The following is a 14,717-nucleotide window of genomic DNA, read 5'->3' as shown; positions in this document are numbered from 1 at the left end:
CCTCTCAAGAAAAAGATCGATCGGTTCTGGGCGGGATCGCACCAACGATTATTTTTTTCATGCATTCAACAACTACTTTCATTTCCTAAGCTTTCCCAACGGTTACTTTTTTAATTCCTCTATAAATTAGACACTCCAACACACCAACAAGATTGATGAATCAAGAGAGTAAGGGTTAACAAGTCATATTTTTATTTTTTTTTAGAATCAAGAGTTTTTAAAGCTTAAATTCAATAGCCTTTGTTTTTCTTATATCCAAAATATTATTGTATTTTCATTCATAATTTTTTTGTACTTTATTAGGTAAACACTCAACCTTGAAAAGTATTTTGATTTGCAAGAATTATTTGGTTATTTTGTAAGTAAGAGATGATGTATCTTCTTAATTTGTAAGCATAAAAATTGCTATCTAAACCTTGAAAAAAAAATATAAATTTAATACTAAGTTGAAGAACATAATAGAAAGTTGAAAAGGAGAGAAGACATAAAAAAGAGTCCTGAGAACCCTTTACAACAATTAGAGATATATGACATTGATTTTTGTATTTCATGCATTGCATTCATTACATGTATCAAGTTGAGAACATGACATTCATTATATTAATTCATTCCATGCATCATGCATATTTGAAAAGAAAGAAAAATTAAAATTTGAGTTTTGAAATTGAATTTAAAAATTTTAAAAAAAATTTTCATTCATTGTATGCATTCATTGTATATACTTGGAAGAAAAGAAGATAGTAGATGTTAAAATAATTTTGAGAAAAAATATTGAAAGATGATCAACGGTGAACTGAATGAGATAAAAAAAATTCATTTTAAGGTAAGATTTTTTATTTTAAGTTTAATGCCTATATTAAGATGGAGTTTTTGTTACAAAAATGATAATGATTTATAATACCTCAAAACATTATCTTAAAAACCCTAAATATCTCATTCTATTTTTTTTTAAATTTTAAAGCCTCCGATGAAAAAACATTTTACTTTTTGAAAGTTTTAAACCTTCGGTGGGAGGGAATCATTTTTTTTTTTTGAAAATTTTAAAATCTTTGGTAAGAAAGAATATTTTATTTTTTGAAAATTTTAAAACCTCTTGATACTATATATTTTGTAAAAAAAAAAAATTTGAAAGTTAAAATTAATACTATTTATGATGAGCAGATGTTAAGACAATTGATCGCTTATGCTTGGCAGCTGATGGAGCGATCGATTGCTCTTATTTATTTCATTTCAAAATTGATACGATCGTGTTTAAAATTATCAAAAATTATTTAGAAGGGATAATTCTATTATCTTTTCTCCAAAGGTAGTTGTTATGTAATAGCTAACAATGGTTCACACGTGACTCTGAGCAACGCGGTTGCAATGTGAAGATGTCTAATTATCGATAGACTACAATTAGTGAAAATCTGACAATTGTGTTATCTTTTCTCCAAAGTAGTTGTTCTTATGTCATAGTCGACAATAGTACATCACGTCTTTTTAAGGCATATGAAGATGTGTAATTATTATATAGACGTACAATTATTGACAACTTTCTGTCGTTATGTAATAATCGAAATTTTATTTGCCTCTTCGTAGGTAGGTTTTTAAATGCGAAAAAAGGTTTTAATTACTGAAAATGTGAAGTGATATATCTGATGTCATCCATTCATGTGTCATTATACATAAGCTGGGTATGTGTCGCCCACTCTAATATTTATAGGTGATTAGATACATCACTCTTTTATCACCACCAAATTTCACAAGCACAGCCACAATTCTGCTTTCCACTTTGGCTGGTAAATCTTAGGCAAAATGACAATTCATTCTTCAAGAGGTACTATTATCTTTCTCTTCAATTAATTCATTATAACGTATTGTGTATCCCATGTTTTGGTCCAGGTAATGGATACAGATAACGACAGCAATACAATTGACAACGACTCAGATGAAACCGAAATGTCGTCGCCGCCTGTGCCGGAGCATTCAATTATGAGTTCGAGTATGAGCATACCATCTTCCGAACAGGTAATTGAAAAGCCATGCTGTATATGAACCATAAGTAACCTTCGTTTTGCTCTGCATCGTATAAATTAAGTGAAGCAAGGTTTATTTGGGTAAAATTCCGATTGTAAAAAGTTATTTGAATATAATAAAAGTATAAGATTTATTTAAAATTTAAAATAATTTAAGAATATTTTTAATATTTTAGTAGCTTTGACCCTACTTGGTTCATGATAAATTTAGGTGAAAAAAATGGAATTCATTTTAATTCTACAAATGAGATTGATTTATTTTAATGATTGTTTGATACATTGACATGCAGTGGAGTATTTTAATTCTACAAATGAGATTAATTTAATGATACATGTCTTATTTGTTTTTTAAATAAATTTTTTAAATATATAAAATAACATGTCATTATTTTAATTTTGTTTGTGAAATTAGAGTATCAATGTATAAAATATTTCAAACTTTATTTTTTAAACACAATTACATATTACATAAATTTAAAACTTTATTTTATATTTAATATGCTTAAAAATATTTTCTTAAATAATATACAACATATACATATATTCTATCTCGATGCTCCCTAAATTTTAGTTTTTACTTTATCCTCGTGCAGAGGGACGCAAAGCTTAATTAATTTTATACGAATATAATTCATTTTCAAATATATAAGTATAAATTATTTTTTAATTTTTTATTGTATTCAAGACAAATGTTCCGTTCTTTTTTTTTTTTTTTTGGAGTGACGGGGAGGGGTGGTTCGAAGCCGAGCCCTGATGTCCGTTTGGGGATCCTTACCACTCAAGCAACGGAGGCGGGGACTTGGGTGGCCAGGTTTTTAAATGCCAAAATTTTAATAGAAAGCAGCAAATACTAAGCACCAGACAATAAAAGGTTTTAATTATTGAAGATGTGAAGTAATATATCTGATGTCAGTCATTCATATGTCGTTAAACATAGCCTGGGTATGGGTCGTCCACTCTGGTATCTATAGGTGATCACACAACACCAAATTTCACGAGCACAGCTTTGCAGTAACGATTCTGCTTTCCACTTTGGCTGGTAAAAATCTTTAAGGTTGGTAAAAATTTTAACGTTACATGTAATTTATAAGATAATAGATAAGGCAAGATAATGATTATTTTAAATTATATTTAATTTATATTTTAAAAATAAAATTATAATGAAAATAATATTTTTTAGTATAAAATAATTTAATTTTTTAAAAATAAAAATAATTATTTTTAATTTATGGGATTTAATATATTTTTATCATATTTTTAAAAATTAAATTAATAATTTAAATTATATAAATGTTAAAAAATAATTTCTATTAAAAATTAATTATTTTATTTTAATTTTTACATTTATCAAATATAAAATAAGATACTATTATTTAATTAAATTTTATTTATAATATTATTTTATTATATTATATTGTAATTTTATATATTAAATATCGCCTAAAAACCTTATATTTCTTTTTCAATTAATTTATATAATAATGTAATGTGTATCCTATGTTTTTGTGCAGGTAATGGCTACAGCCGTTGACTTCAGCAATACAATAGGCAACAAGAAAACTCCAAGGGGAGGTTCGCCTCCAACGGTTAGGCAAGTGCCTCGTTCGGCTCGGCGTAATCCATTTCCCAGCAAGGTAATTGAAATGCCCTGCTGTATACGAACCACAAATAACTGCTGTATCAGCAAGTGCATGTGAAAGACGTTTGCATTTACCCTTTGGGACAGATTCTTGGGTAGCCATATGACCTATAAATAACATATCTGAAGTCGGGATTCCGAATCTAAATAATAACTTGGACCTATGAATAATTAAATTACGTTTTCATTTTGATGCGATCTTACATGGATCATGCATTAAATATAGACTTTAACATTTAGTACACTTGTTGATTGCGTGGACCTTGCATTAAATACTTTTGGGTGATCATATGGCCTATCTGTAACAATATATCAAAAGAATCCTATAAAAGTATTTTGGACACTTAACATGAATGATACTTGTTCAATATATATAAAAAAAAAGATTTTATGAATTATTGAAGATATTTTGATAGATAAAAATATAAAAAAAAAAAGCACATAATTTCTAAAAAACCTTAGCAAAAGTATTTGGAAGATTCTAAGTATTGTTTTTAAAATATCAATTAATTTTTTAATTCCTGAAGCTATCAAAGATTGAAACCCAAATTATTAAATTAATTCTCAATAATCATATCGATATAAAATAAAAATAAAATAAAGAAAATAAAGAAGTAGAAAATATATTTATCATCTATAACTCATATATTTAAGAAAAACTTATAATTGTTGTATTGTTTTCTTTTTTTGATTGTTTAAATGTTTTCAAAAAACTTTTAATTTAAAATATATTTTAAAATGTATACTTTTAATCCAAAAAATAATGGCACTTGCAATGCAATAAGAACAGCTGACAATGACAATTTAACATTCATCTAATACACAAACTTTAGTAATTTAACGAGAATTACTTAATAAATAAATTAAAATTAATTAGCTATGCGGAAAGGTGAATTTTAATATATATGTAGCAGGATAAGGATATTAATGAGTAGAGTATGAAGTGAGTGAAGCATTCTCTATCTAACTTCTTAGATTTTTATATTACACATATTTGTATTTATATTCATATTTAATGAGTATTTTAAATTTATTTCTATTACTATTTTTATAGGTATATAATAAGTATGAATAATTCTCGTATTTAAAAAAATTAAAATTTATTTTTTAATTTTTATCTTATATATTTACGTAAATTTTTATAAAATATATATTAATATATTTTTTAAAATAAAAATGTATTAATTTTAATTAATTTAAAATAATATTTTATGTTATTTAATAAAAAAATCTATTAACTAAATATATATAAATAAATATGTAAGGTATAAGTATATGATCAATGTTATATTACCTGTTATCGTTTTCATATTTCATAAAAATTTAAAATTATATATATTCACATTATCCTCGTAATATAATATCTATTTTTATATCTATTTTTATTCAAATAAAAAATTAAAAAAATCATTAAATATGAATTAAATTAACATTCATCCGACAACTCTGCGCATGCAACCTTTGTACTTCTGCGGCATAAGAAAACATATGTTCGGTTGTTCGGATCTTGACTTTTTGTAATAAAAAAAATTAAAAAATTGACAATCACATCACTTAAAAAATTTAAACAATTACTTAATAAAAATAATGCTTAAATCCGTGACTCTGAAGAATGCGGTACACATGACTCTGAAGAATGCGATAGACATGAAAGGTATTGCTATGTCATAATCCAAATTTTATTTGCGTTTTGGTAGTTAGGTTTTTAAATGCGAAATTTTTGATTGAAAACTGCGAATAAAAGGTTTTAATTATTGAAAATGTGAAGTAATATATCCGATGTCATTCATTCCTATGGCATTATACATAAGCTGGGTATGGGTCGCCCACTCCAATATTTATAGGTGATCAGATACATCACTCTTTTATCACCGCCAAATTTCACAAGCACAGCCACGATTCTGCTTTCCACTTCGGCTGGTATTTCTTAAACAAAACTACCATTCATTCTTTTCTTAGTAAACAAATTACAATTCATTCTTCAACAGGTGCTGTTATCTTTCTCTTCAATTAATTCATAATAATGTATTGTATATCCCATGTTTTTGGGCAGGTAATGGCTACAGGTGATGACGACAGCATTACAGTAGACAACGACTTAGATGAAACTGAAATGTCGCTGCCGCCTGTGCTGGAGCAAAGTTCGAGTATGAGTAGACCATCTTGCGAACAGGTAATTGAAAAGCCATGCTGTATATGAACCACGAGTTTGCTCTGCATCGTATAAATTAATTAATTATGTGAAGCAAGGTTTATTTGGGTAAAATTTCGATTGTAAAAAATTACTTGAATATAATAAAAGTATAAGATTTATTTAAAATTTAAAATAATTTAAGAATATTTTTAGTATTTTAGGGCTTTGATCCTATTTGGTTCATGATAAATTTAGGTGAAAAGAATGAAATTTATTAAATTTTAAAAAATTCTTTGATACATTAACAGTGAAATATTTTAATTCTACAAATAAGATTAATTTAGTATTACATGTCCTATTTGTTTTTTAAATAAATTTTTTAAATATATAAAAAAACATATATCATTATTTTAATTCTATTTGTGAAATTAAAATATGTCAATGTATAAAATATATCAAACTTCATTTTTTAAACACAATTACTTATTTACATAAATTTAAAACTTTATTTTATATTTAATATGCTTTAAAATATTTTCTTAAATAATATACATATATTCTATCTCGATGCTCCCTAAATTTTATTTTTTACTTTATCCTCGTGCAGAAGGACGCAAAGCTTAGTTAATTTTATAAGAATATAATTCATCTTCAAATATATAAATATAGATTATTTTTTAATTTTTTATTGTATATAAGACAAATGTTCGGTTTTTTTTGTTTTCTGGAGTGACTGGGGGGTTGGTTCGAATCTGAGCCCTGATGTCCCTTCGGCCCTCCTTACCACCCAAGCTATGGAGGCAGGAAGCCGGGCCGTCACATGCAAAACATTTAATAGAAAGTAGCAAATATTAGCTCCACAGAGTAAAAGGTTTTAATTATTGAAAATGTGAAGTAACATATCTGATGTCAGTCATTCATTTTTTTATTATATTTTTTATGAGATTAAATTTATATATTTTAATTTATGAGATTAAATTTATATTTTTAAAAATTAAATAAATAATTTTATTTTAATTTTTATATTCATTAAATATAAGATAATATAGTATTATTTAATTAAATCTTGATAATAATATTATTTTATCTTATTTTATTTTATTATAATTTTATATATCAAATATCACCTAAAAACCTTATATTTCTCTTCAATTAATAAATAATAATGTAAGGTATGTCCGATGTTTTTGTGCAGATAATGGCTACAGACGGTGACTCCAGCATTACAACAGACAACATGAAACCTCCAAGGCATGGTTCGGCTCCAAAGGTTAGGCAAGTGCCTTTTTCGGCTCGGCGTAATCCATTTCCCAGCAAGGTAATTGAAATGCCCTGCTGTATACGAACCACAAATAACTTTCATTACGCTCACCCAAATTAGCTTCATGTATGCAGTGTCGGATGTTAATAATCGATTTCGAGGGAGTAAATTAATATATATTAAATTTAAAATTTTTTCATAGAAAAAAGTAAATCCATTCATGTGTCATTATACATAAGCTGGGTATGTGTCGCCCACTCTAATATTTATAGGTGATCAGATACATCACTCTTTTATCACCACCAAATTTCACAAGCATAGCCACAATTCTGCTTTCCACTTTGGCTGGTAAATCTTAGGCAAAATGACAATTCATTCTTCAAGAGGTACTATTATCTTTCTCTTCAATTAATTCATTATAATGTATTGTGTATCCCATGTTTTGGTCCAGGTAATGGATACAGATAACGACAGCATTTCAATAGACAACGACTCAGATGAAACCGAAATGTCGCCGCCGCCTGTGCTGGAGCATTCAATTAGGAGTTCGAGTATGAGCATACCATCTTTCGAACAGGTAATTGAAAAGCCATGCTGTATATGAACCACGAGTTTGCTCTGCATCGTATAAATTAATTAATTATGTGAAGCAAGGTTTATTTGGGTAAAATTTCGATTGTAAAAAATTACTTGAATATAATAAAAATATAAGATTTATTTAAAATTTAAAATAATTTAAGAATATTTTTAGTATTTTAGTGGCTTTAACCCTACTTGGTTCATGATAAATTTAGGTGAAAAGAATGAAATTTATTAAATTTTAAAATATTATTTGATACATTAACAGTGAAATATTTTAATTCTACAAATAAGATTAATTTAGTATTACATGTCCTATTTGTTTTTTAAATAAATTTTTTAAATATATAAAAAAACATATATCATTATTTTAATTCTATTTGTGAAATTAAAATGTCAATGTATAAAATATTTCAAACTTCAGTTTTTAAACACAATTACTTATTTACATAAATTTAAAACTTTATTTTATATTTAATATGCTTTAAAATATTTTCTTAAATAATATACAACATATACATATATTCTATCTCGATGCTCCCTAAATTTTAGTTTTTACTTTATCCTCGTGCCGAGGGACGCAAAGCTTAATTAATTTTATACGAATATAATTCATTTTCAAATATATAAGTATAAATTATTTTTTAATTTTTTATTGTATTCAAGACAAATGTTCCGTTCTTTTTCTTTTTTTTTTGGGAGTGACGGGGAGGGGTGGTTCGAAGCTGAGCCCTGATGTCCGTTTGGGGCTCCTTACCACTCAAGCAACGGAGGCGGGGACTTGGGTGGCCAGGTTTTTAAATGCCAAAAATTTAATAGAAAGCAGCAAATACTAAGCACCAGACAATAAAAGGTTTTAATTATTGAAGATGTGAAGTAATATATCTGATGTCAGTCATTCATATGTCGTTATACATAGCCTGGGTATGGGTCGTCCACTCTGGTATCTATAGGTGATCACACAACACCAAATTTCACGAGCACAGCTTTGCAGTCACGATTCTGCTTTCCACTTTGGCTGGTAAAAATCTTTTAAGGTTGGTAAAAATTTTAACGTTACATGTAATTTATAAGATAATAGATAAGGCAAGATAATGATTATTTTAAATTATATTTAATTTATATTTTAAAAATAAAATTATAATGAAAATAATATTTTTTAGTATAAAATAATTTAATTTTTTAAAAATAAAAATAATTATTTTTAATTTATGAGATTAAATATATTTTTATCATATTTTTAAAAATTAAATTAATAATTTAAATTATATAAATGTTAAAAAATAATTTCTATTAAAAATTAATTATTTTATTTTAATTTTTACATTTATCAAATATAAAATAAGATAATATTATTTAATTAAATTTTATTTATAATATTATTTTATTTTATTATATTATAATTTTATATATTAAATATCGCCTAAAAACCTTATATTTCTTTTCAATGAATTTATATAATAATGTAATGTGTATCCTATGTTTTTGTGCAGGTAATGCCTACAGCCGTTGACTTCAGCAATACAATAGGCAACAAGAAAACTCCAAAGCGAGGTTCGGCTCCAACGGTTAGGCAAGTGCCTCGTTCGGCTCGGCGTAATCCATTTCCCAGCAAGGTAATTGAAATGCCCTGCTGTATACGAACCACAAATAACTGCTGTATCAGCAAGTGCATGTGAAAGACGTTTGCATTTACCCTTTGGGACAGATTCTTGGGTAGCCATATGACCTATAAATAACATATCTGAAGTCGGGATTCCGAATCTAAATAATAACTTGGACCTATGAATAATTAAATTACGTTTTCATTTTGATGCGATCTTACATGGATCATGCATTAAATATAGACTTTAACATTTAGTACACTTGTTGATTACGTGGACCTTGCATTAAATACTTTTGGGTGATCATATGGCCTATCTGTAACAATATGTCAAAAGAATCCTATAAAAGTATTTTGGACACTTAACATGAATGATACTTGTTCAATATATATATAAAAAAAGATTTTATGAATTATTGAAGATATTTTGATAGATAAAAATATAAAAAAAAAGCACATAAGTTCTAAAAAACCTTAGCAAAAGTAATATATCTGATGTCATTCATTCCTATGGCATTATACATAAGCTGGGTATGGGTCGCCCACTCCAATATTTATAGGTGATCAGATACATCACTCTTTTATCACCACCAAATTTCACAAGCACAGCCACGATTCTGCTTTCCACTTCGGCTGGTATTTCTTAAACAAAACTACCATTCATCTTTTCTTAGTAAACAAATTACAATTCATTCTTCAACAGGTGCTGTTATCTTTCTCTTCAATTAATTCATAATAATGTATTGTATATCCCATGTTTTTGTGCAGGTAATGGCTACAGGTGATGACGACAGCATTACAGCAGACAACGACTTAGATGAAACTGAAATGTCGCTGCCGCCTGTGCTGGAGCAAAGTTCGAGTATGAGTAGACCATCTTGCGAACAGGTAATTGAAAAGCCATACTGTATATGAACCACGAGTTTGCTCTGCATCGTATAAATTAATTCATAATAATGTATTGTATATCCCATGTTTTTGTGCAGGTAATGGCTACAGGTGATGACGACAGCATTACAGCAGACAACGACTTAGATGAAACTGAAATGTCGCTGCCGCCTGTGCTGGAGCAAAGTTCGAGTATGAGTAGACCATCTTGCGAACAGGTAATTGAAAAGCCATACTGTACATGAATCACGAGTTTGCTCTGCATCGTATAAATTAATTAATTATGTGAAGCAAGGTTTATTTGGGTAAAATTTCGATTGTAAAAAATTACTTGAATATAATAAAAGTATAAGATTTATTTAAAATTTAAAATAATTTAAGAATATTTTTAGTATTTTAGTGGCTTTGACCCTACTTGGTTCATGATAAATTTAGGTGAAAAGAATGAAATTTATTAAATTTTAAAAAATTATTTGACACATTAACAGTGAAATATTTTAATTATACAAATAAGATTAATTTAGTATTACATGTCCTATTTTTTTTTAAATAAATTTTTTAAATATATAAAAAAACATATATCATTATTTTAATTCTATTTGTGAAATTAAAAAATGTATAAAATATTTCAAACTTCATTTTTTAAACACAATTACTTATTTACATAAATTTAAAACTTTATTTTATATTTAATATGCTTTAAAATATTTTCTTAAATAATATACAGCATATACATATATTCTATCTCGATGCTCCCTAAATTTTATTTTTTACTTTATCCTCGTGCAGAAGGACGCAAAGCTTAATTAATTTTATAAGAATATAATTCATCTTCAAATATATAAATATAGATTATTTTTTAATTTTTTATTGTATATAAGACAAATGTTCGGTTTTTTTTGTTTTTTGGAGTGACTGGGGGGTTGGTTCGAACCCGAGCCCTGATGTCCCTTCGGCCCTCCTTACCACCCAAGCTATGGAGGCGGGAAGCCGGGCCTTCACATGCAAAATATTTAATAGAAAGTAGCAAATATTAAATTGAAAGTAGCAAATATTATTGAAAATGTGAAGTAACATATCTGATGTCAGTCATTCATTTTTTTATTATATTTTTTATGAGATTAAATTTATATATTTTAATTTATGAGATTAAATTTATATTTTTATTATATTTAATAGAAAGTAGCAAATATTAAATTGAAAGTAGCAAATATTATTGAAAATGTGAAGTAACATATCTGATGTCAGTCATTCATTTTTTTATTATATTTTTTATGAGATTAAATTTATATATTTTAATTTATGAGATTAAATTTATATTTTTATTATATTTTTAAAAATTAAATAAATAATTTTATTTTAATTTTTATATTTATTAAATATAAGATAATATAGTATTATTTAATTAAATCTTGATAATAATATTATTTTATCTTATTTTATTTTATTATAATTTTATATATCAAATATCACCTAAAAACCTTATATTTCTCTTCAATTAATAAATAATAATGTAAGGTATGTCCGATGTTTTTGTGCAGATAATGGCTACAGACGGTGACTTCAGCGATACAATAGACAACATGAAAACTCCAAGGCATGGTTCGGCTCCAACGGTTAGGCAAGTGCCTTTTTCGGCTCGGCTTAATCCATTTCCCAGCAAGGTAATTGAAATGCCCTGCTGCATACGAACCACAAGTAACTTTCACTTCGTTCAACTAAAACAGTTGTTAATAATTGATTAAGAGGGAGTAAATTAATATATATTAAATTTAAAATTTTTTTCATAGAATACATTGTATTATATTATTAATATGCAAGTAATATATTAACAAAATATACATGTTTGCCAAATTACAGACTTTATCAATTATAAATTAATGTATAAAAAAATAATCATTAAATAAATAACTTCATTTAAAATTGTGAATCGTTCTTCCAATTGTGAGTGATTTTCTTTTTTAAAAAGTATAAGTAATTAATTGTTAAACAATATATTTCTTTCATAGCATGTGCGCTTACAATGCAAATTTATTGTAATTATTTAAAGGATAATATTATTTGCACACTCCACATGTACATCTTATGCTTGTTATTTTAGGCATGATAAAAAAGTCGGTTACAGGTGTGTCAAATGTGCAAATAATATTTTATTATTTAAATTTATCAACAAAGTATCTCACGCCCCTTTGAACACAGGAGATTGCAAGTGAAATAGGTAATATTTTTCATGAACCCCAAACGACAAGTTTAGAGGTGGATCTCCGTCAACTTTTTGAGCCGTCCTCCGACGCAAATCGCTGGACTACTCTTTACAAAGTGCCTCATAGACTACGTCAAGTAAATCCAAAGGCCTATGAGCCCAATGTGATTTCAATCGGTCCCCGTCACCATGGTAAGCAACACTTGAAGGCAACGGAAGTTATCAAAAGCCGTTTGTTCAGTAGAATGATTAAGGATAGCAAGCTTGAGCCCAAAGATTTTGTAGAGACCATGAAACCAATAGAAAAGCAAGTTCGTGAATGCTATGAAGAACCTTTAGATCACATTGATTCGGACACATTTGTGAAAATGATGATCCTTGATGGATGCTTTATTGTTCAGCTATTTCAAGGTAATTATCCAAGTGAGTATCCTTTTAACCTGAACGGGTTTCTAACTGAGGTAAATCATGATTTGTTGCTACTCGAAAATCAGCTTCCTTTCTTTGTGCTTTCCGAGTTGTATGGCATGATCAACAAGTCAAGTGGTGAAAGAGATAAGTTTACTGAATTGGCTCTTTCTTGCCTTTCAAAAGTGATACCAGGACCAAAGATATTTCCTGATAAAAAGTGTCCCATTTCTGCGAAAGATACCAAGCATCTACTGAGCTTAGTACATGATAATTGGCTTCCTTCATCTCAAGGAATAAAGCAACACAAGCATTTTAAAGCAAAAGCAGACCGATGCTGTTGGATATGCTGCGCAAGAAAGCGGGAAGAAAAAGACCGACGTCTAAGGAAGAACATGCGCTGTGCAACGGATCTGAAAGCGGCAGGAATCAGTTTCTCGGAAAATAATGAGAAAAATCTACATAGCTTGTTCGAGATAAAATTTAAAAATAAGAAACTGAAGATTCCAAAGTTAAGCATTGAACATTGTACAGACCGTCTCTTGCGTAATTTCATTGCCTACGAACAATTCATCCCAAGTTCTGAACCAACTTACGTTTGTGATTATGTGGTGTTCATGCATAACCTCATCAACTCAGGCAAGGATGTGAAGTTTCTCCGTCACAATGGAATTTTTGATAATTGCTTAGGCGATGATGAAGCAGTTGCCAAAATGTTTAACAAACTTGGTGATTGTACTTACTCATCCGAAGATTTCTACTATGCTGAGATTTTTTATAAGGTGGGGAAGCGTCGCCGGAGACGATGTATCACTCTACAATTAATAATAAAATTGGCTGTACTGGTAAGTCGGTTTCTTTGATATAAATGGTTTTAGATTCAAATCTTTTAACCAATGGCCTCTTGTTGGTTTTAATGCCGAATGTACCACCCCTATGAAGTACGATTGTGATAATGTGTAAGTTTGAGATTTGTCGGTTAGACATAAAAAAGTTTTCACTAATATATTTTTATTAAATATAATTGGTTATCTAATTGAATATTTTTTTTTAAGTTACCTCTCAAAATTAAGTTTGAGATTATGATTAAATATAGGGAATATATCGGTATCTTCATAATGCATGTCCAAGAATGGTACCAGTTAATAATTTATGTTATTATTCATTGCCTTAATTAAAAATTTAAACTGATTCTTTACTTAATTAATTCTTTTATAATCTTATTTTTTGTTTAAAATATCTAAAATTTTCTAGAGTTATTTATTTGTTTATTGGGTTTTATCCAATTCAATGGACTATAGTTAAAATGGTTAAAATTCAAAGGTAAAATGAAAAAAAAAAAAAAATACACTGTCGAAATTTAAAGGTCTAAAAACTTATATAAAACTTGGAAGGAAAAGTCAAAAGGGGTAAAAAAAGACTTTAAACAAGTAATTTTCTTGAATACAAATTAATATTGTAAGCATTAACTAAAAATTATTGTGTGAAAATTAGAATATTATACATTAATTGGAGAGATCAAGAATATCTGTTTGGATAATCATCAAGAATTCGCAAAAGCAAAATAATTCTTGAAGTGACTATAGTCTTTCTCTTTGTTTTTCTCTCGTTAATAGTTTATCAATGGGTAATTACTGTATATGAAAAGTGAATAGGAGACTTTAACTTTATTAATTAAATAATCTTAATAATTTTCTTATTAAAAGTTTACCAAGTTAAATGCCTACACAATTGCTATATGACACCAACTAGTAAGATGTGTAAAACTCATACTTAAATAATCATATTAAATTAATTGAGCTTTCATGCTTTTCTTGTATTATGACTAAATTTATCAATCGATTTTATTAAATTAAAATCATTAATTAATAGTAGTCTATTTACAAAAAATTCTAACAAATACTACATGTATGGTATTAATTTTCAAAAGGTAGAAGGCCATGGCCTCTTTTAACCCTCTAGCTCCGACCCTAGTGTGGCTTGG

General features: G+C 27.5%; 1 protein-coding gene across 1 annotated transcript; it reads left to right on the top strand.

Annotated features, from left to right (window-relative positions):
- Nucleotides 1-1,731: 1,731 nt before the first annotated feature.
- LOC111276957 (uncharacterized) lies at nucleotides 1,732-13,769 on the top strand. The gene is made up of 11 exons (XM_022862945.2): nucleotides 1,732-1,781; nucleotides 1,885-2,010; nucleotides 3,530-3,652; nucleotides 5,711-5,830; nucleotides 6,987-7,109; nucleotides 7,504-7,629; nucleotides 9,125-9,247; nucleotides 10,003-10,122; nucleotides 10,221-10,340; nucleotides 11,664-11,786; nucleotides 12,322-13,769. The coding sequence occupies exons 2-11, from the start codon at nucleotides 1,888-1,890 to the stop codon at nucleotides 13,594-13,596; spliced, it is 2,376 nt and encodes a 791-aa protein (XP_022718680.2). The 5' UTR covers nucleotides 1,732-1,781; nucleotides 1,885-1,887; the 3' UTR covers nucleotides 13,597-13,769.
- The last annotated feature ends 948 nt before the right edge of the window (nucleotides 13,770-14,717 follow it).

This window comes from Durio zibethinus, chromosome 7 (assembly GCF_047325235.1).
Source record: "Durio zibethinus cultivar Kanyao isolate XHJ-2024 chromosome 7, ASM4732523v1, whole genome shotgun sequence".
Lineage (NCBI taxonomy): Eukaryota > Viridiplantae > Streptophyta > Magnoliopsida > Malvales > Malvaceae > Durio > Durio zibethinus.
Note: the sequence above shows the minus strand (reverse complement) of the source record. Positions and strands in the feature narration are given on the sequence as shown.

Coding starts and splice junctions, on each gene's coding strand:
- LOC111276957 (XM_022862945.2), top strand. CDS start 1,888: ATGGATACAGATAACGACAGCAATACAATTGACAACGACTCAGATGAA. Junction 5,831..6,986: donor GTAGACCATCTTGCGAACAG/GTAATTGAAAAG, acceptor GTTTTTGTGCAG/ATAATGGCTACAGACGGTGA. Junction 9,248..10,002: donor GTAATCCATTTCCCAGCAAG/GTAATTGAAATG, acceptor GTTTTTGTGCAG/GTAATGGCTACAGGTGATGA.